This window comes from Medicago truncatula, chromosome 1, assembly GCF_003473485.1.
Source record: "Medicago truncatula cultivar Jemalong A17 chromosome 1, MtrunA17r5.0-ANR, whole genome shotgun sequence".
NCBI lineage: Eukaryota > Viridiplantae > Streptophyta > Magnoliopsida > Fabales > Fabaceae > Medicago > Medicago truncatula.
The window spans coordinates 40,817,146-40,836,122 of NC_053042.1; the positions used below are offsets into that span (position 1 = coordinate 40,817,146).

Here is an 18,977-nt window from a genome sequence, read left to right on the forward strand (position 1 = left end):
TTTTTGATTATGCCGTTCATATTACTTGCTTATGGTGTTTCTAAAGTGCTTCTGTGTTTTGCCATTGCCGCAACATGTTATATTAGCTAGCCAATGTCGTACACTTACCTTACCAAATTAAGTACTGTATACGGTATACTATTCCACACGACACGGGCGTTGTACTTTTCCCCCTCTTTTAACAAAAAGCGATGGAAGTGTGCGTGTACGAGGGAATAAAATGTAAGTTTTCATCACTATTGAGGACATCGGATGAGTAGGATTTTGTAAAGCATATGGAACTGGCTTGCAGACAAAGATTTCAAGCTCTTTCAAGTGAAAGGTGATTTCGAATCTCAAATTGACATACTAACATGGTGTGTTAAATCAATGGAAGCTTGCCCATCATTCCTGGCGGGAGAGCAATATAAGTGCATAATGGCTCACCAATTTTAGTTTTTTCTTTGAATGACTTACATGTTAAAGTTCTTAAGACTCTTCAAGGTGAACTTAATAGTGTCATTCGAAACTTGCATGCTTAAAAATGTTAGCGTAATTTTGTAATTCTTTTCTTCTTAGATTTTTGTTGTCTCTTTTGCTATTAATTAATTAACGTGACAATCATTTTTTAATATCAAAAGAGACATCCATCTTTTTGGTCTGGTGGAGAATTGAATAATGGAGAGCTAAAGTAATAAAAATAAGAAATATTTTGGTCCGTTTAAATGTGAATGTGGTGTAAGAAAAAGGAATTAATAGTAATGGGTATGAAACCGGGTCAACCCGGTTAAAACTTGGGACCAAATTCGGGTTATTCACCCGTTGGCGAATATAACTCCATTTCCCGGTTCCCGCACTGTGAAGAGAGAGGTGGATGTTCTTGAAAATGGTACTGTGTCTACTCTCTACGAGCTTCACCGTTCCTTTACCCGTAAACAAGGTAGGTAACTTTTCTCTCTTTGTAAACATTCATTATGAACTTCCCAACTTCGTTTTCAACTTTCCGTGTTTGTGTTGCACACTAATTTATACCATAATCCAACTTTTGACTGCTTTTTACCAGGGGTTGAATAATTTAGATTATGCTCTCACTAAATTTACAAGGAAACCAACAATTACTACAGGTTTTTTTTTTCCAATCTCTCACTCAATACTTCATATTTATAAAAATAAGTACGATGTTGGATTTTCTTTTTGCGTAGAAATTATCTGTTCTGGTAGCATTTATTAATTTGTCAAAATTGAACTTGCAGCCTGTGTAATCATTCATTTTTGTGTTGGTAATTTTTGCTTCTTAGAATTGAATTAGTAATTGTTAGTATGGAATTGCTATTAACATTTAACTGGTTAGGTTGGTTGGATTAGAGTTTTGAATATGTATCTTAACTTTGGAACATGTTCTTTTCATGTTTAACAAAAGAACATGTTTGTAGAAGGTGTTTTGAATTTCTAGTTTATGGATTGAGGTCATTCATTTGGATGACAAATAAAAGCATATCTTTTGAAAAGAGTAGTGATATATTTGAACAACCATTTGAAATAACTTTTTTCTCTATTTTCATTGGTCAAAAGAGATGTTATTTCTCGATTGGAAATGTTATTTGTTGGGGTGTGTGTGTGTGTATATTTTTTTTGGCAAGTTTGTTAATTGTAGAGTGGAATAGCTCAATCATGCCTTGGATGGGGCATGCAATTGATATTTCAGAATTATCCAGGGTCTGATCTTGATGGAGTTAATTTTCCCTCCCCTACTGCATAGTGCATACAGATATTCATGTGCTTCTATCTGTCTTTTGCGTATATTTGTGCTAGCTTCAACTTCAGGATTCAGATATTTGCTAATTTTGGCTGGTAGATTTTGTAGGATTGTTTTGATTTTTGAATACTTGCATCATGGTTGTCCTTAGCCTTCAATATGACAATATAAATTATAATTGCAGCTCAAAATATTATAGGATCTTGCATCTCAAATAGACACATATTATTCTCTGAAGGAAGAGGAAGCTGTCACCATTGCTTCATGTCATTGGCAAGACTTCTACACGACTCATACTCTTATAAAGGGAATGTAAATTATTACACTAAAATAGTTATATCTGGTTATTGGGTGGGCCCTGATGTTGATGATGGCTGGGGATTTGTGGAAGCTGTTATTGATCAAATAACTTGATCTTGTTTGTTTTGGACAAGAGTTGATTTTGCTTAATTTCTTATAGATGTAGGTCGCAGTGTGGCTCTTGGTAAGCTGTCCACTGTTTCTGGTTTTTAAAGGCTCCACAAACTAACTATTTTTCCCCAGAAAAATTGAGATTATCGTGTATAAACGGCTACTGAAAAGACATCTAATACTGAAACAGTTGTTGATGAAACATTTTTTCAACTATAAGTGAATTCAGGTCAAGCAGATTTTACTCACAGAACAAAACTCTGGAGATTGTCCCTTGATTTGGTTCTGAATTTTGATTAATTTCGGGAGTTTGTAACCGATATCTAGCTATCTTTGGTTCAGTCAGTGCAACTTAATCTCCGACCACTTTATCACATTACCTCCTCATGTCCTGTCTTTCACAAAACTTTTCCTTTTTTTGCTTCACATTTTTATCCTCGATTTAGCATGTTACTGTTTTTGAGGGTTTGGAACAAATCACCTATACACAAATTTTACCAACTCAGAGATCAGATCAATGTAATGAAGTCTGGGCTTAATTTATTTGTCCTGCCATGGTGGAGTAGAAACCAACAGAGTCACGTGAATCTTGATCATCAAATTTTCATCTTCATTATTAATCTTGCTCCGTCTGTAAGTTACATTGATCTATTTACTACTCTTGTTTAGGTTTACTTTACAGTGTCAAAACCGATCTTAAGTGTGGCAGCAGAACCAATACCTTATTAGAATTCATGTTTTGTCCCAACTCATCCAACTTGATTTCATGATTTTTAGCATGTTTGTTTAGTGAACTCTACTAGCTGTTGCTTTTGTGCCACCACGGATTCCTACCGTGGTTTTCAAGTTTACCAAACATAAGCTTCATAACTTGCATAATAATTCTGCATTCGTATATACTTTTAGAATTTCTGGAATGAATCTAAGAATTAAAAGAGTAAATCAATTCTAAGATTGTATTTCAGCGCACTTACACATTCATCAATACCATACAGTGTATAGCAAGAGCGTTGGATCTAAGTTCACATTTTCTCTATTCAAGGGATCCAATTAGTACATTGTATTGAAAGTTATGAACTCATTCATTTGCCTCTGTCCTGAAAAAGCGGTTTGCCATATTATTGGTTACCAAGCTACCTCAAAAAGAAAGCTATGCAGTTAGGTAGGTAGGAATGAATCTCGATACCGCAATTTCATGGTCGGAGCAAGTGGGAACAGTGTGATCATATGATTATAATCGCATGGTTACTGGTTTTAATGTATGCAATGAAGCTCACGAGGACAACAATGCAGTTTTTTTTTTTTTTGTGGTCGAGGTTCAAACCTAGACCCTACATATATTATGTATTATCCTTAACAATGCAGCTATTTGACAATACTACTTCCGTCGTTAAATATACTATCTATTTTGCTAAATCATGAGAATTAAAAAATTGATAGTAATATTAAATTTGTTACTCTATTCCTTTTTATTTTTTATTTGTTTTTACTTTTTTACACAAACTAAGGCGACCAATAAATTTTGTATATTTGACCGATAAAAGTATGATACCATTAAAACAAACAATCACAATTCAAAGAAATCAATAAAATCACAATTCAAAAGGATAAAGACGGAAAAATAAAACGTAAACAATGATAGTAAGATATTTGTTAACGATGTTTGACCAATTGTGTCTACATCCTTGACCGCATATAGTGGCTGCAGTTTCTTTGTATTAAAGAAGTGGATTTTTGGAGTTTTTTCTTTCTATTATACCCTTATTTCAATCCACCAATAAATTCATATTTTTTTGAAACACTTTCTTTTTTCAATAAATTTGATTAAATATATTTCTTTCGTAACAAACAATTAATAAACTTTCTCTCTCCAACAAACTCCTTTTCTTTTTCGCACTATCTCTTCCAAAACAAATAATTTTTTCCATCATAATTGTTCTTCTAGTTTGCACTTAAATTATTTAACATATTACCATCTTATTTATAACATTTCTATTCTACATGGATCTATTGTAATAGACTAAAAGTTTGTTTGAAAAGAAAAAAAAACCTTGTTTAAAAAAAATTAATTTTTCGAATAGATACGACGGTTCAATTATTATAGGTAACAAAAGTTTGTTGTTTGTTTTTTTTTTAAAAAAAGAACTTGATTAAAAAATAATAAACTTGAATTTTCTAAATACATGATTAGTTTTATTAAAAAGGAGTATGAGTAATTGAGAAAGTGTATACCTAACAATTAATACCTTAAAATATCAAAACGACGGTTATAAAAAAATTGAGGAGTATATTTTTCTAATGACGAAAATAGAGTGTAAAACGTCGTGAGAAACCTAAGACATCTCAACTAAATTGACACATCAAAGGTCCATATATCATTTGTAGCAGCCTAAAATTAATGAATATAAAGAGAACAAAGCTTAGAGTTAAAAAAAAAAAAAAACAATGAAATAAGGTATCGTTCTGTTGTAAATTTTTGTGGAAATTATTATTATTATTTTTTTGGGTAGTTTGTGGAAATTATTATTACTATTATTATTAATTTATGGTACATTTGGTGCATACAGAGCAAACTCTGGCTTTAAACAGACCCCGCAAGTGGGCGGTGGGATTGGATACCAAGTTTTAACTAAAAAATAAAAATTATGGTCTCGGTTTTATACCCATGTTTTAATTCAAAATAAAATTAAAAAAATTAACTGTCTTCCTTTATATCTCTAATGTGGCAATAACACTTCTTGGTCAAAGCTTAATTCTCTCAACAAAGAGAAAAACTCTACTATCCCTCACAAATTAATGTGTTATTTCATGAAATATTTCAATGCTTGAAATTAAATCTGTTGTTTCATGAAATATTTCAAATTATACACCAAACATCAAAGACAGATAAGTTTGTTGATCTCATTATTTTACTTATACTTAATTGATCCTTATATTTATATATTGATTATTGTTATTTGTAGAGATATTATTCTTTTTTTGGTACATTTGCTTAGATATTCTTATACCTGATTTTACAACAATCTTAAGGATTTTCTCATGTCGTTTATCAAATTTATCTTGGTGGAGAAACTATAGAGAAATTGAGAGTTGTCAATGGACTTCACCAATTTGGATTCCGAGTTTCTTCGCAAACAGTGGGGGCTCTTTCTATATTCGCCGAAACGTACAGGTTCCATATCTCAGATTTTGAAGAAAAATAATAAATTAATAGATACAAATGGTTTTATTGAATGTGGTTAAATTTGTCCTTGTGCTCTTTTGATATGGCTATTTCGGTTTGTTGTATTTGTGTGTTGGTGAGTGAGTTATGACTCATAATGTGTATTAAAAGATAAACTCAATTCTAATTAGTTGTATGTGCTTTGAGGATCCATTTATTTGACCGTTTTTCTTGGGCCAAATATCAGTATATTTCAATTCATTTGAATATGTTGTTTGAGTTTACCATCACCAACCATATTTTGTAGTGATCTAAGTAAATTGGTGATATGGAGAATCATGTTGTGTGTGTTTTTGAGCTTGTGTCACTGAAAAATGTTTCCCATTGTGTAATCAGCGGTTTCTAGTATATTAAAGTGAAATGAGTATTTTTTTTGTTTGATATATGTTATGGAATTCAATTCTAGTGCATGATAAATGCAGAGATCTTATTATTTCGGCAAGAATAACATTTTGTTAGACTGTATAATAAATTTACACATGGAATCATATTTACCCAATGTGCGGTTGTTGCTTTGAATTTTTCTAAGTAGATGTATATAAGAAGGAAAATGCTAGATATCAAGAATGATTTTATAAGAAAAATTCAAGAATAACATGGCACAATAATCACCTTTAGATTTCAGTCTCATTTATTAATCTTTCATAAAAAAAAGATACATAACACCCACCACCCCATGATTTCCGGCCAGACTGAGATTTTATTGGTTAACATTAATTTCAGGACTATTTCTTGATAAAATCTAAGGGTGATTATTCTGCCATATCATTCTTGAAATTTTCTTGAAAAAATCTTTCTTGATATATAGCATTGCTCATATAACAAATCTATCATTAAATTTAGGCTTAAATGCTATTTTGATCCCTTAACTATTTAATTGGTATTATTTTGGTCGCTTAACTAAAAAAAAAGATTGTTTGAGGATTTTAAGTTTTTTTTAGTCTCGTTTTGGTCCTTTCTGTTAGGTTTCCGTTAGTTTTAATAAAAAAATGTTAAGTGTGGGCACGTGTCACCTTGTCATTGGCTCTGAGATTAATAATTTTTTTAATATATATTTTATTTTTTTCGTAAAAAATTCCCAAAACCAATGACAAGGTGACACATGTTACTTTGCCATTGGCTTTGAGATTATTTTTTAAAAAAATAATAATTTTTTTTTTTGTAAAAAAAAAAACTCAGAGCCAATGACAAGGTGACACGTGTCCATGAGTTTACTTTTTTTTTAAAACCCTAACAGAAGGGACCAAAACGAGACTAAAAAAAAACTTAAAATCCTCAAACAATCTTTTTTTTAGTTAAGGGCCCAAAGCGATACCAATTAAATAGTTAAAGGACCAAAAGAACATTTAAGCCTATATAATTTTTTAGATGCTATCGTTTGAAATTTATTTAAATAATAAAAATATAAATATTAGTATCTACGTAGTTGTTACATGATTCTGTTTGCATAAATAATACAAAACAAATCACGTATTGCGAGGAAAGATAAAGAATATTTAAAAAAAAATGACAATTATTATATAGAATTTTTATTGAGGGGATTATTACATGGAGTTTTTTCGCCTATTTTTTTTTTATTCTATTTAAAGGATGGTAGGGGAACAAACTCTATGTAATAACCCCCTTAAAAAAAAAATTATATAATAATTGTCACCTTTTTCAATATTCTTCGTATTTCCTCACAATACGTAATTTGTTCTGTATTATTTGTGCAAAAAGAATCATGTAACAGCTACGTGCTAATATTTATATTTATATATTATTTAATGTAACAACTACTTTTCTTCATTATTGTGTTTTTGCCAAAATGGTCTTATGTAGGGATAGAGGTTTTATGGACAAATTATAAATTAAATAATTTACCCTTTTCAAAACAAATAAGGAACATCAACAACATTAATTATTTTAGTCTCTCATTTTTGTTTTCATCTATTTCTTTTCCTTTTCTTCTCTTTGGCCTCATTTTTTCATTTATTTGTTCACATCTATTTTTTGTATTTTCACTACTAAAAAAACGTGATTTAGAGACGGATTTTCGGGAGGGAAACTAATCCCTCACTAACTGTGACGGATTTAGGGACGGATTTTCGAATTTCTCACAAAACTTGAGTTGTCAAACACTAGTAACGGAATTATCTAAATATCTGTCACTAAATATCCGTCACAAAATATCCGTGACTAAATCCCTCACTAAAACCATCACTAATATAAATTACATATCTCTATCTAATGTATCCCTCACTAAAAACCCCACTAAATTCATCAGACAAAATTGAATTATTTCCCCCTTATTCATTTTCACGTTTTAGTTTCCCTCCTCTCATACTAAAACATTCCCCCTCTTTTTTTGCAGAAATGCATAACATAAAAGACACTTTTACAAACACAAAAGTACAAAAAATTATATGCCTCTAACTATTATAAAAAAAGTATTGTACATCTAAATATTTATATATACTATATGAGGAGGGATCAAATTACACCAAAGTAATGTTACACCGTGTAATATAGTTTTACTCGATTTACATTTTTTAAATTTGATTGTTAGATTATAAGTTTATATCATGTATCATCCATATAAGATTTTATAGAAATCAAAATTAACGGTTTATTCAATTTTATATAACACCATTTATTCATTTGAATGGTTTCCATCATACACACAAGAACACCATCTTAAAGCTCCATCCAACTTACCGAGTCATGTGCTTTTCCGAAGTAAACCTTGAAAATCAAACATTTCTTCTTGTATCACTTTGCTAAGTCCACCACTTCATTCAACAAGAACAGTAGATCACCATCTTAAAGTAGTCTTCCTTTTATGGAATCCATCACCAAAGAAATCCTATTAACTAGGACCTTGGCCACCCACTAATAAATACTTCCAAGGACTAAGATTGGACAAAATTCCTTAAAAGAATGAGAATCTAGAGCCTTTAGAATCAAGGTAATGAAATAAGCTGAGATACTTTTAGGAAGGCAATCATTAAGTTGAAATTGAGGTTTTTAATTCATTTGGTTTTGAGGTTTTTAATTTATAACTACATATATGTCCTCTGACTTTTGCTCTTTAGTGGTGGAAAGCTAGTTCTGAACTCCTCAGAACTCATCTCTACCAGTGTATGCATGTGTGGGTGTGTAGCTTGTCAGAGAGGACACAACATAAGAGAGTATATATAAGGCATAATTAAATCGATAGTATAGTTGAGAAGTGGTCCCAAATTCCCAATATAGAGAGGAAATGCTAACTGAAACCCTAATTCTGACATAAGTTTCAAACTGAGAGTTAATGACTTTGCTGTCAACTTAATTTAATGGGAGATGATGTCCTAATACATCATTTCAAATTAGTAGAATGAAGCATGCCTGAAATTTGATTGGATTTTCACGGTTAATTATGCAAATTAATGAAAAACGAGATAGTGGTCCCCGGTTTTAAGGTTAGGATACCAAAATTCTAGTACATGTATGCCAGTTTGTTGATAAAACTTTTCATTGTTCCTGACTAGCTACAATTTATATACTTGTATTTTGATTATAAACTATGGTTATATATCTGCAGATATATACACTCACTGAGGCCAGGACTATATTAACCGTTTGGGAGAGGTAAAATTAATCACAAGCATAATCAAACGCATCAATAAACATTGCAATTAATCAATCAATCTTATAATGGGTTGGAGTAGCCCTTTATACTTTCCATTTAATAATTTTGCTTATGAAAAAAAGATAGGCTAATGTTTTAAGGACACTTTTAACAACTGCTGAACTACAAACTAAATTGGACTAAAATGGTGATCTTGACCAGTCCTGACATGGTAGTATATAAAATCACTAATTAACCGAAGTTCTAAACTAACGATATATATATTCTGAAAATGATACGGATTTTGAAGGCACCAATGGATCTATAATCCAGCGTGAGGGAAAGTTCTGCAGTGCCAAAAAAAAATACAAGAAATAGCAAGATATATATAAAACAAAATTAAAAAGATGGGAAGAATTTCACTACGAAAAATAGGTTAAATTGCGAGCTGGGAAATTTAGAGAGGCCAGGAAAACATGAAATTCTTATAGTGTTTCAACTCAATTCAAAACCTAGCAAAATTTGAACGATATTAGTAAGCTGGATCTAGATTGGTCAAATTTACTAACCCTTACAAAAATTTCCCAACATTCTTTTTAAAGACATATTTTGCTAATTAATTACAACAATCTTCACAATAATCTCATGGAATTATATAGGATTTCGATTTCGAAACATACCTTCTGCAAAAATTACCTTTAATTTGTGCTAATTAGCACAACTATATATGTCTTGATCAACATATGCTCAGAGCAGATTAAACATCACAGATCTATATATTAATGTTTTTATATCAATGATGTACTATATCCTGTTCATTCTTAATAGTTTATACCATAAGAAGCACAGAACAAAAAAAAACAAAAAAAAAATACAGTGCTTTATATCAAAGATAGAAGAAAGGAAAGCACCTTAATTTTAATTTGCAAGTAAATTAATTACCTCACATACATCCAACAAAATTAGAAATGTTCTTCTTCATTGATTCCATCTTCAGAAAAGGAAAGGAACTACATATTAACTCCAAGATTGATTTGAAGGAGCAAACCCTACTTAAAGATACTCTAGAAAAGCATGGATTTTATGAGTTCTCTTTTGTAGTCCAATCCGTAACGAAATAGAAGCAAAAAAAACATTTGACTTTTAAAACCCTTTTAACTGCTTGTATTTTCTTACCGATGACTACTATGTTTGGTACTTGGATTTGTTGCATCTTCTTCAAACTTGTCTTTTGCAGTTTCATGAAGTTTGTTCTGATTTATTCTAATAAGTTCAGCTTGTCTGAATTTATACAAGTACCTTCCAATAGCTTCAGCATAGTTGTCAAACCCTAACGAACACAGAGCCCAACAGATATCGTCCCCATTAACGGTCTTGCGATTCTCCTTGTGACACTTGTCAGATGCTTCACCTGTCACGAAACTTATGAATTCTGTCGCACATTCTTGCATCAACTGTTTGCTTTCTTTTGAGATCTTTGCATTGGGAGGAAGATTTTGCTTCATTATTCTACCCACATTCGCTATGGGCAACGTTTTATCTCCCTCATCGTTCATTTCTAGCTACTATTACATCAATTTAGCTAGTAGTGTTTTTTTTTTTTTTTTTTGTTCTTCTGAAAGAAACCCTTGTTTTCTTCATCTTGTGGAAGACTTGCTTTAAATAGATTGTCTGATTTTACATGTGTAAGTGAATCATGTAATGTTTTGTGAAACACGATACGAATGTCACATCACATGTAAAAATTGTTTGTTAATTTGGACCAAGGTACAAATGTGTGTAGTGTGTTGATTATAATTTGAAATTTAGAATAATATAAAATTATTTAGAGGTGTCATAACAACTATGTAAAAATCTAGAATTGATTTAATTATTAAATATCGGGGTTGTCTAATATGGATCAAAGGGTGGATTCTCTTATTATTTTTACAAATTTATTGACTTTAAGTGATAATTCACTACTATTACCCTAGGTATTATAATTGGATCTAGAGTTACTCTCTTCACTAAATAATTGTTTTAGATACATCAGATTATGTAATTGTGACAAAGAATTTAGTGGTCGATGATGCTTTTGATGACATTAGTTTTGTCCTAAAAAATTAGGATTTTGTGTTAGATAAACGGTGCTCTTGAATTAAGAAATTGGTCTTCGTCTATTTTGCTAAATTGTTGCGAGCATAGAGTCATTAATTGCAATGGCTAGAACCTCGTTTACCAAATAGTGACAAAGAGAGAATTCAACCAATCCTCTGGAATGCTTTTGATCATCATATATTTCAGTTAATTTACTTTCAAATTCAAAACCAAAGGTTATGTGAATCACCTTAATTTATCACTTAAGTAAAACAACATTTGTTGAGTTAATCGATATATCGTAATCCCTATGGATATGAATTTTTATTAGCTGACGATATTTTCGTATGATTGTCAAACCTTTATCAAGTCCACCAAAGAATGAGGAGGCTAAGGACGAGGAAAATGTTGCTTCCACTTCAGGAGAAGGTGGTGCTTTAAAATATATGCTCTTTGGAGAGCGAGGAAGAATCTTGGATGTCAGACTATGGAGCATCCTTTTAAGCTACTTCACATAAAGAATTCATCGAGAATTATGTCATCGACAACCTTAGAAAAGTTTACATTAGAAATGAGTAATCTTGTTACATTGTGGACAAATGTGGAGTGGAGATTAAGTTGAATGAGTCTATATGAGAATAGAAAAATATCAAATATATTCTTGCCCTAACAAGTCAATAGGCCATTTACGGCTACGCAACAGTGTTCCACGGTAAAAAGAGTGGTTCTCTTTACAAGATGGTAGAAATAAGGCATTTGATTGGAATTGAAGAAAATGAAAATCCCAAACTATGGCACCAAAGACTAGACCATATGAGTGAGAAATGGATGAAAATCTGACTTTTTTTAACATCTAAATTTTTATTAAAGGAGGGAGAAAATTATAAAGAATATGTAACCCAGAGAAAAGTATAAGGGATATATAATAAAAAAAAAAAAAAAAAAAAAATCCTGTTCAAGAGGTAAGACAAAGAAGTGTTTTAAACAATCACCCAGGTTTAAGATCTCACTTTGATTAAATTTCAATTTAGAGTCAAAGTTTTATTAGTTAAGGCACTAGTGGACCCTACTGTCATTCCACTTATATCCATATTATTTTATATAATTTTAACAAATGGAGAATAAATATAATATAATCCAATTATTCGTACTATTCACATAAGTGGAGCACGTTGTTATACCAAAAATAAATAAGTGGATCACATTCGTGTGTTTTCATTTTCTGGGACAGATGAGACCTAAATGTACCTAAAAAGAAGTATTTACGTACCATAATGTTTTATTATTGCTCTTTATCATTAATAGACTATGTTTTGACAAACTTTCGGTGCTCGCGATAGCATTTTTTTCTTCTATAAATTCGAATTTAGTAGGTCTAAATTCTTTATGTAACTCGAATTTTCGCTAAGCATTAACAAAACTAAATTGATGCTTCTATACATGAGCTGGATTAGTCGTCCACCTTTGATTGGTCAGAAATCAGTATAAAAGCAAAAAAAAAAACAAATTGATGCTTCCTCCACACACAAAAAAAAAAAAAAAAAAAACAAATTGATGCCTAGATTCTCAACATTAACAATAATCAATATCAATATCAATATATAGAAGTGCTACACATTGTATTTTTTTCTTTCTAATTCAACTCTCATTCATTGAAACTATTTTATTTTTAAATTATCAATTAAGAAATTAGTTAAATCTCATTAAAATAGGAATAATCCACGACAATAGTAAAAGAACAATTGACAACAATATTGGACACTATGGAAAACCTTATTTTGATATTACTCATAAAAAATATTAGATTTTGGAGTAACATTTTTCAATTCCACCCTTCATTTACTTATTTTTTATATTTTATCGTTCTTTACCAATAAAAGCAGAAAGATGGACACATTAGTTCCCGTCTTGACACTAGTAGTATATAAAGGGGATACAATTTTTTGGATTGGATTTTTTTTCTTTTATTTTTACCCTACATTTCCACTATTTTATCATTTTTATAATATTATTTAAATTATCAATTATAAACTTAATTAAATCATATTAAAATAGGAACAATTCACAATAATAGGAGGAAAAATTTCCAACAATAGTAACAATATTGGACACTATAAAAACATTATTTTGACCTTATGTATAAAAATATTGTGTTTTGATATAATACTTTTCTTCCAATTTTAACTTTCACTTAATTATTTTTTACTATTTTATCATTTCTTTCCAATAAAAGTGGAAAGACGGACATGTCCATCTTGACTTTAGTAAATATAAAATATTTAGTCATGCACAATTTTTTTTTTATCGTTTTACAAAAGAAAGGCTATGACATAATATTAATGCTTAAAATTACACAAAACAAATATAATGACTTCAAAAAATTTGAAAGCAAAAATAAAGTAAATTTTAGTCACCTCTTATAAGATATGAGAGAAATTACATGTGTGCAATTACATGGGTCTCCGTTATTAATCTCTACCAAAAAAAATGGGAGAAAAGAAAATATTTTGTGTAATTTATGAAATCAAACGAGACAAACACCTCTTTACATCATCTTCTAACAGAAGCTTCAAAGCAGGAGGGGTACCATCAATAAAAATACATTTTTGCAATGAAAGTACAATTAAAATCTAAGAAAGAGTGCTCGAGATTGAGGTAATGTAATATCACGAGAAAGTGGGATTTGAGTTTTGATTTGTTAAAAATTTACCAATAATTTTTTTTCAAATGATATACTTGGATTAAATTAGTTGGTTAGTAAATAAAAGAATTAATAAATAATGCAATTGTGATGTGTGTGAGATTCGTAAATTAAATGAGATGAAAGAAGAAGATTCACACACAAAAAGTTATACCGAATCATTCAATGTGAGATACTCCAGTTCTCACAATACCATTGATAATTTCCACTATCTAATTGTGATTCGACTTTATCTCAACTATACCTTTTCTTAAATCACTTATGGATCTATACAATTACTTTGTTTTCACCACTTGGGCTACATATTAGTTTTGACTTAACTAGCTTTTATATTTTCCAATCACTATAACACTTAGTATTCTTTAAACTATTTAGCTATTTCTTTTGATTTATGAGATATTTGAAGCCTTTATAAAGAACTCAAGAAAAGAGTTGCTGCTTGATTATTATTTTTAATGCACAAAAGATGAGGATATGAAAGACTCGTAAAGTTTCTTGATAGCTTAAAATCAAGTTAGTGAATTTTTATTTAGTGACTCAATGTATTCTTCTTTGCATAACCTTTCTACTTATAGAGATAAGCAATCCTTGCTGATGTGATTATATTAGTTCTGCAAGGGTGTGGTAGATTAAAGAGTTTGTCACTTCATTTGAAGTCTTTGCAAATGTTGCCTAAATTCTTAGAACGTTCTTCAAGTTGAACAGCTAAGCACATGCATCCTTACTTTTGACAGCAATTCTTCAAACAACAAATGGCAAATGGCAAATCAAGAGCAACTTTGCCTTCCCCTTTTCCTAACCACTAAAGATCCAAATCCTGTCTTGAGTTTTCTGCAACGTATATCATTTCTCATACATACAACAATTCGCTTTGCAATGGTTACTTTCTTCATTTACAATGTCTGAATCAGTTGCACGAAAAATCATATAGTAAAGGGTCGAAATCTTTTTGTTGGATTGAAAAACTTAAACCTAATATGTGAGAAGAAGAAGAATGGTAAACTTTATTGAATAAGAGATACAAATCACAATGAGCATGATCCTATATATAGAGAGGATTTATGCTAACTAATTATGGTTACTTGATTAGCAAGTAACTATGGTTCAATTTAATCTCTAACTAGCTAAGTCGATCATATTTAGCTAACTTGTAGCATAAACAACTAACAACAAGCTAACTACTTAAAGTTTGAATTATAGTACTTACCCTTTTGAGCAAATACAAAAAAGCAAATAACATGCTATCACTATCTTTTAATTTTTTTACTCTTTTTTTCATAGAAAAAAGAAATGCAACGGCCCCTCACTTTAACATTATCTTTCTAATATTTACTCTTTATTAAGTAAAACTTTACACCATATTAAAAATGGATTTCACATAAAGTGGAAAAAAACTATATGATTTAATTCAATAAAAAAAAAGTTAGTGTTGAAATGATTGCATGTTTTAGAATTCTTCAATTTAGAATACTTACTATCAACATTCAATTGTAAGAAAAGTTTTCTTTAATGATACATACGGGATATTTCACACCTTTATTTTTTCTTTCTTTCTAGATTTGTGAAAAGGATCTTTACTACTAGTATCCATAATAAATTCTACAACATGCATTTGTCATTTGATATTATTCAATGTTTATTCGTCCGAAAGACCTAAAATAAAATTCAACAAAATAACCTCAATTGTAAGGCGGATTCTCACTTTTCAACCAGGTTTTCTCCACACACGCTTCAACATATAACGGATCATGCAAGATTTTTATATAAATGTAACATCCTTGATGACTTTAAGTATTCTTGATTGACCTCATAAACCAACATGATTCCTTTCAGTGGATTTTGTCCTCATTTGCACGCTTAACTATGGAGTTTAGGCTATCAAAAAGAAGATGTATCTTGTTGGTGTAGATACTAACAATTATTGTAAATCTTTCTTTAATCATGCAGTCCCTTACCCACATGATTTCAGAATCCCTCTTATTATGATATGAATAAAATCTAACCTAGAAATAAAATAAGTAAAGCCAACAACCTTTCAAAAATATCAACAATCCCCAACAATGGGGCCAAAAACATGATGACTAAATTTGGCAAGTGCATCAAACCTTTTTCAAGTAATAAAGTAGTAAGTAAAAGTGTCTCCATATGGATTGTTAATTCAACTAGGAAACTAGATAAACTTATTAAAACAGTAAATAAAAAGCAACTAAAATGGGGGGAATTTGCAAGTTTGATTTGATTGTGCAAAGTGTTTGAGTTGATTGCAAAAAATTAAAGGGTTTTGATTACAGAGTTTAGCAGCGATTAGGATTCTAGATTTCCCTATATTTCCTTTTGTATTAATGCAAGAAATTATAAGTTATGAGATAAGAGTTCTATTTAAGTCATTAGTTCAGTGGGATCTAATGTCCCTTTAGATGTCAAGTTGCTTATCAATCACTCTAATGTTCATACGTGATATATTGGGTATAGGATCATCAAGCCTACAAGGATCTGTACGCGATTGGATAGTTAGTTAAGGCGGGGACTTACTCTCTCACATGTAATTGAAACATATGCATGGTATAAATTTTGAAATTGTCATCTAAAAGAACAACTTATGCCTACAAATCATAGAATTTCACCACATACTCTTACTTGTCCCTGGTGGATTAAATTGATATGTCTAACTCTATCTTACTAAGGGGAAAGAATAAAGTAGATCAGAATAACTTATGTAGCCTATTTCTATGTTCAGTCAGAATTTTTTAGTGTGTCCACTACCAATAATTCTTAAAAGCATTAAGCCTTTTGCATATAAAAATTAAATAGATCTCAAACCATAATTGAATAAAAGACTTGAATTAATTTGACCCGACAATAAAATAGAGGTTCATCATAGAACCCTAATCAATAGGTGTTTAGTTACGCATGGTAACTAAAGACAAATTACAAAGAAATAAAATGTACTCTAAGAACAATGGTTGAGAAGAGACTCCTATGTTGATGTTCCTAGCATTTGACTTCCTTTTGAATGCCAAGTTCTGACTGATAAATTGTGAATGAGAACTCTTGTATTTATAGGTCATTTTCCATTTGAGTTTGAGTTGAAAAACTGGGCTTTTTCCCAAACTCGCAGAGAAACAACATTTTCCCAACCTAGCACGCGCGTTACCAGAAAGTTAGAAATTGTGTTTTTGTACGCTGTTTCACACACCCGGGCGCATGGCTTCAGTTTTTAGTGTATTTTTGCCTTTTTCTTCGTTTTTTTTAGTGTTGTCTTCCTCCAAACTTGTTTTGGGACTTGGGACAAAATTTCTCGAACCTGTAATTTCTTTAGAGACTTTTTGAATCTCCATTTCTCGTCTTCCTAATTCTTCATAAGGTGTCTTGATTTGCCGAATTACATGATTTTTCAATAAAATACTTATAAAACACCTACGGTTTTATTGGTTTAGGCAAGAACTAAAATTACATGACTCGATATGAAAATATTACAAAATGTTCCTTAAACCATGATCAACTTGCCTAAAACTCATCTTCGTTAAATCAAATCATTACTAAAATGACTGAAAAATATACTGAAATAGAACGTAAAATGACTTGTTATCAATGGTCTGGGCGGCGTCACTACTGCAGCCCTTGCCCCTACCGCTTCTCACTTTGCCTCCACTTCGTCATGTATGCCCGTTCACGCATAACGGATGTAGTAATGGTAGGTATGTAGCGTCTAAGTCCTTCAATGCATTGGTCCATATTGAAACAATCATAATGACATATTTAAATCAACAAAAATACGCAAAATTAAATATAAAAAACAATTTTCAGCATATGTTGAACATATTTGGATTATATAATTCAAAATCATAACAATATGATTCAGATTATATAAGTCGGGTGTGTTCAACACCTAGAAGAAAATAAATCAAATAAAAGAACAATGGATCCAAGGAATGTGTCCTTACCTTGTATTTGATGTTTGAAAAGGCTTAAAATGTGATAATTTTGAGAGAGAAAAAAAAATCTTCAAGAATCATACAATATGTTGTGGTTCGGATTTTGGATGGTGTAAGAGTAGTTAGGGAAAAATTCAAAACCTTTTGAGATTGGGGAGGATTTATGGTTTTGCTTATATATAGGATGAGTTTGGATTATATAATCTTGATATTTTTTATTTGGATTATATAATTCAACGAAAGTAAAATCGAAATTGTGGAGGGTGTGTGAGAATGATAGGGTGAGAAAAGAAATTATCTTAAAATGACAAAGTGTTTTTTGGAGCTGCAATTGAGGAGCCTAACAATCCCTTTAACTACTGGGCCATCTTACCAAAATTAGAAAATTCCTTTTCTCACATGTTGTTTTCTTAACAACTCAACTTGTTTCAGTCTTCCATCCTCTTATTAAAGTTGAAGCAAAAACAAAACCAAACATTAAAATTCACTTTTGTATTTTTTTTCTTATTATTTTCTATCTCAATCCGAAGTGTTAGTAATCCACTAGTAAATAAAAAGATCAATGCATTCTTTAAAAAATTAACCTTCATGTAAAGTTTCATTTTGACTTACTACATTATCCGTCTCTAAAGATCGGATCCTCTTAAAAAAAAAAAAATTAAAGTATAGTTATAAAAAAATACCAATTATAACAATTTACATTTTATAATTTAATATATAAATTTAGAAACGAAAGTATTTAAATATACATCAAGTTCACAAGACTTTAATTACCCGAAAAGATAAATGATAAAAAAAAATAGTTGAAAGAATAAGTAATCATAATTATAGTTAATTATGGATGGTTTAAAATGTGTAGACCTTTTAAAGCCACTCGAGTGTTCCAAATCACATACATAGGAGGCAATATAATCCAGGGTTCTGTTCAAAAGTATATCCACTTTACTTAATCATTCATTTTTGTTACCACTTTTATCATTGAAGTATCAATGGAGGACAGTAAATATTTTTTTCCTTTCAATTTTGAATTATCAAGAATAAAAGAAAAAGAGTGTAAAAAGGTTTGAAAGGTGTAACAATCATTGCACTTCCAACTCAACCGATCTCACTCACTAGGGTTTCTTTTTATCATTATTTACGAAACACCAACAAAAAGAACATGCAATCTCTATGGGATCTCACCATACCATTTTGAGTTTACTTTTTTTTTTACAAAGGAAAAAAGAAATCTTCAACATCATCTCTATCCCCACCCCCAATATACCAAAAGACAAGGAAAGAGAATGATTATCAAATATGTAAAAAGG

The 18,977-nt window shown here is 30.5% G+C and overlaps 2 protein-coding genes across 2 annotated transcripts; one reads left to right on the plus strand and one right to left on the minus strand.

Annotated features, from left to right (window-relative positions):
- The first annotated feature begins 739 nt into the window (after nucleotides 1-739).
- LOC112422038 (uncharacterized) lies at nucleotides 740-2,380 on the plus strand. The gene is made up of 3 exons (XM_024784757.2): nucleotides 740-919; nucleotides 1,043-1,103; nucleotides 1,920-2,380. The coding sequence occupies exons 1-3, from the start codon at nucleotides 854-856 to the stop codon at nucleotides 2,147-2,149; spliced, it is 357 nt and encodes a 118-aa protein (XP_024640525.1). The 5' UTR covers nucleotides 740-853; the 3' UTR covers nucleotides 2,150-2,380.
- Nucleotides 2,381-9,840: 7,460 nt separating this feature from the next.
- LOC11410051 (nuclear transcription factor Y subunit B-4) lies at nucleotides 9,841-10,561 on the minus strand. The gene has a single exon (XM_003591076.3). It carries the CDS (start codon nucleotides 10,512-10,514, stop codon nucleotides 10,131-10,133), a length of 384 nt encoding a protein of 127 aa, XP_003591124.1. The 5' UTR covers nucleotides 10,515-10,561; the 3' UTR covers nucleotides 9,841-10,130.
- Nucleotides 10,562-18,977: the final 8,416 nt, after the last annotated feature.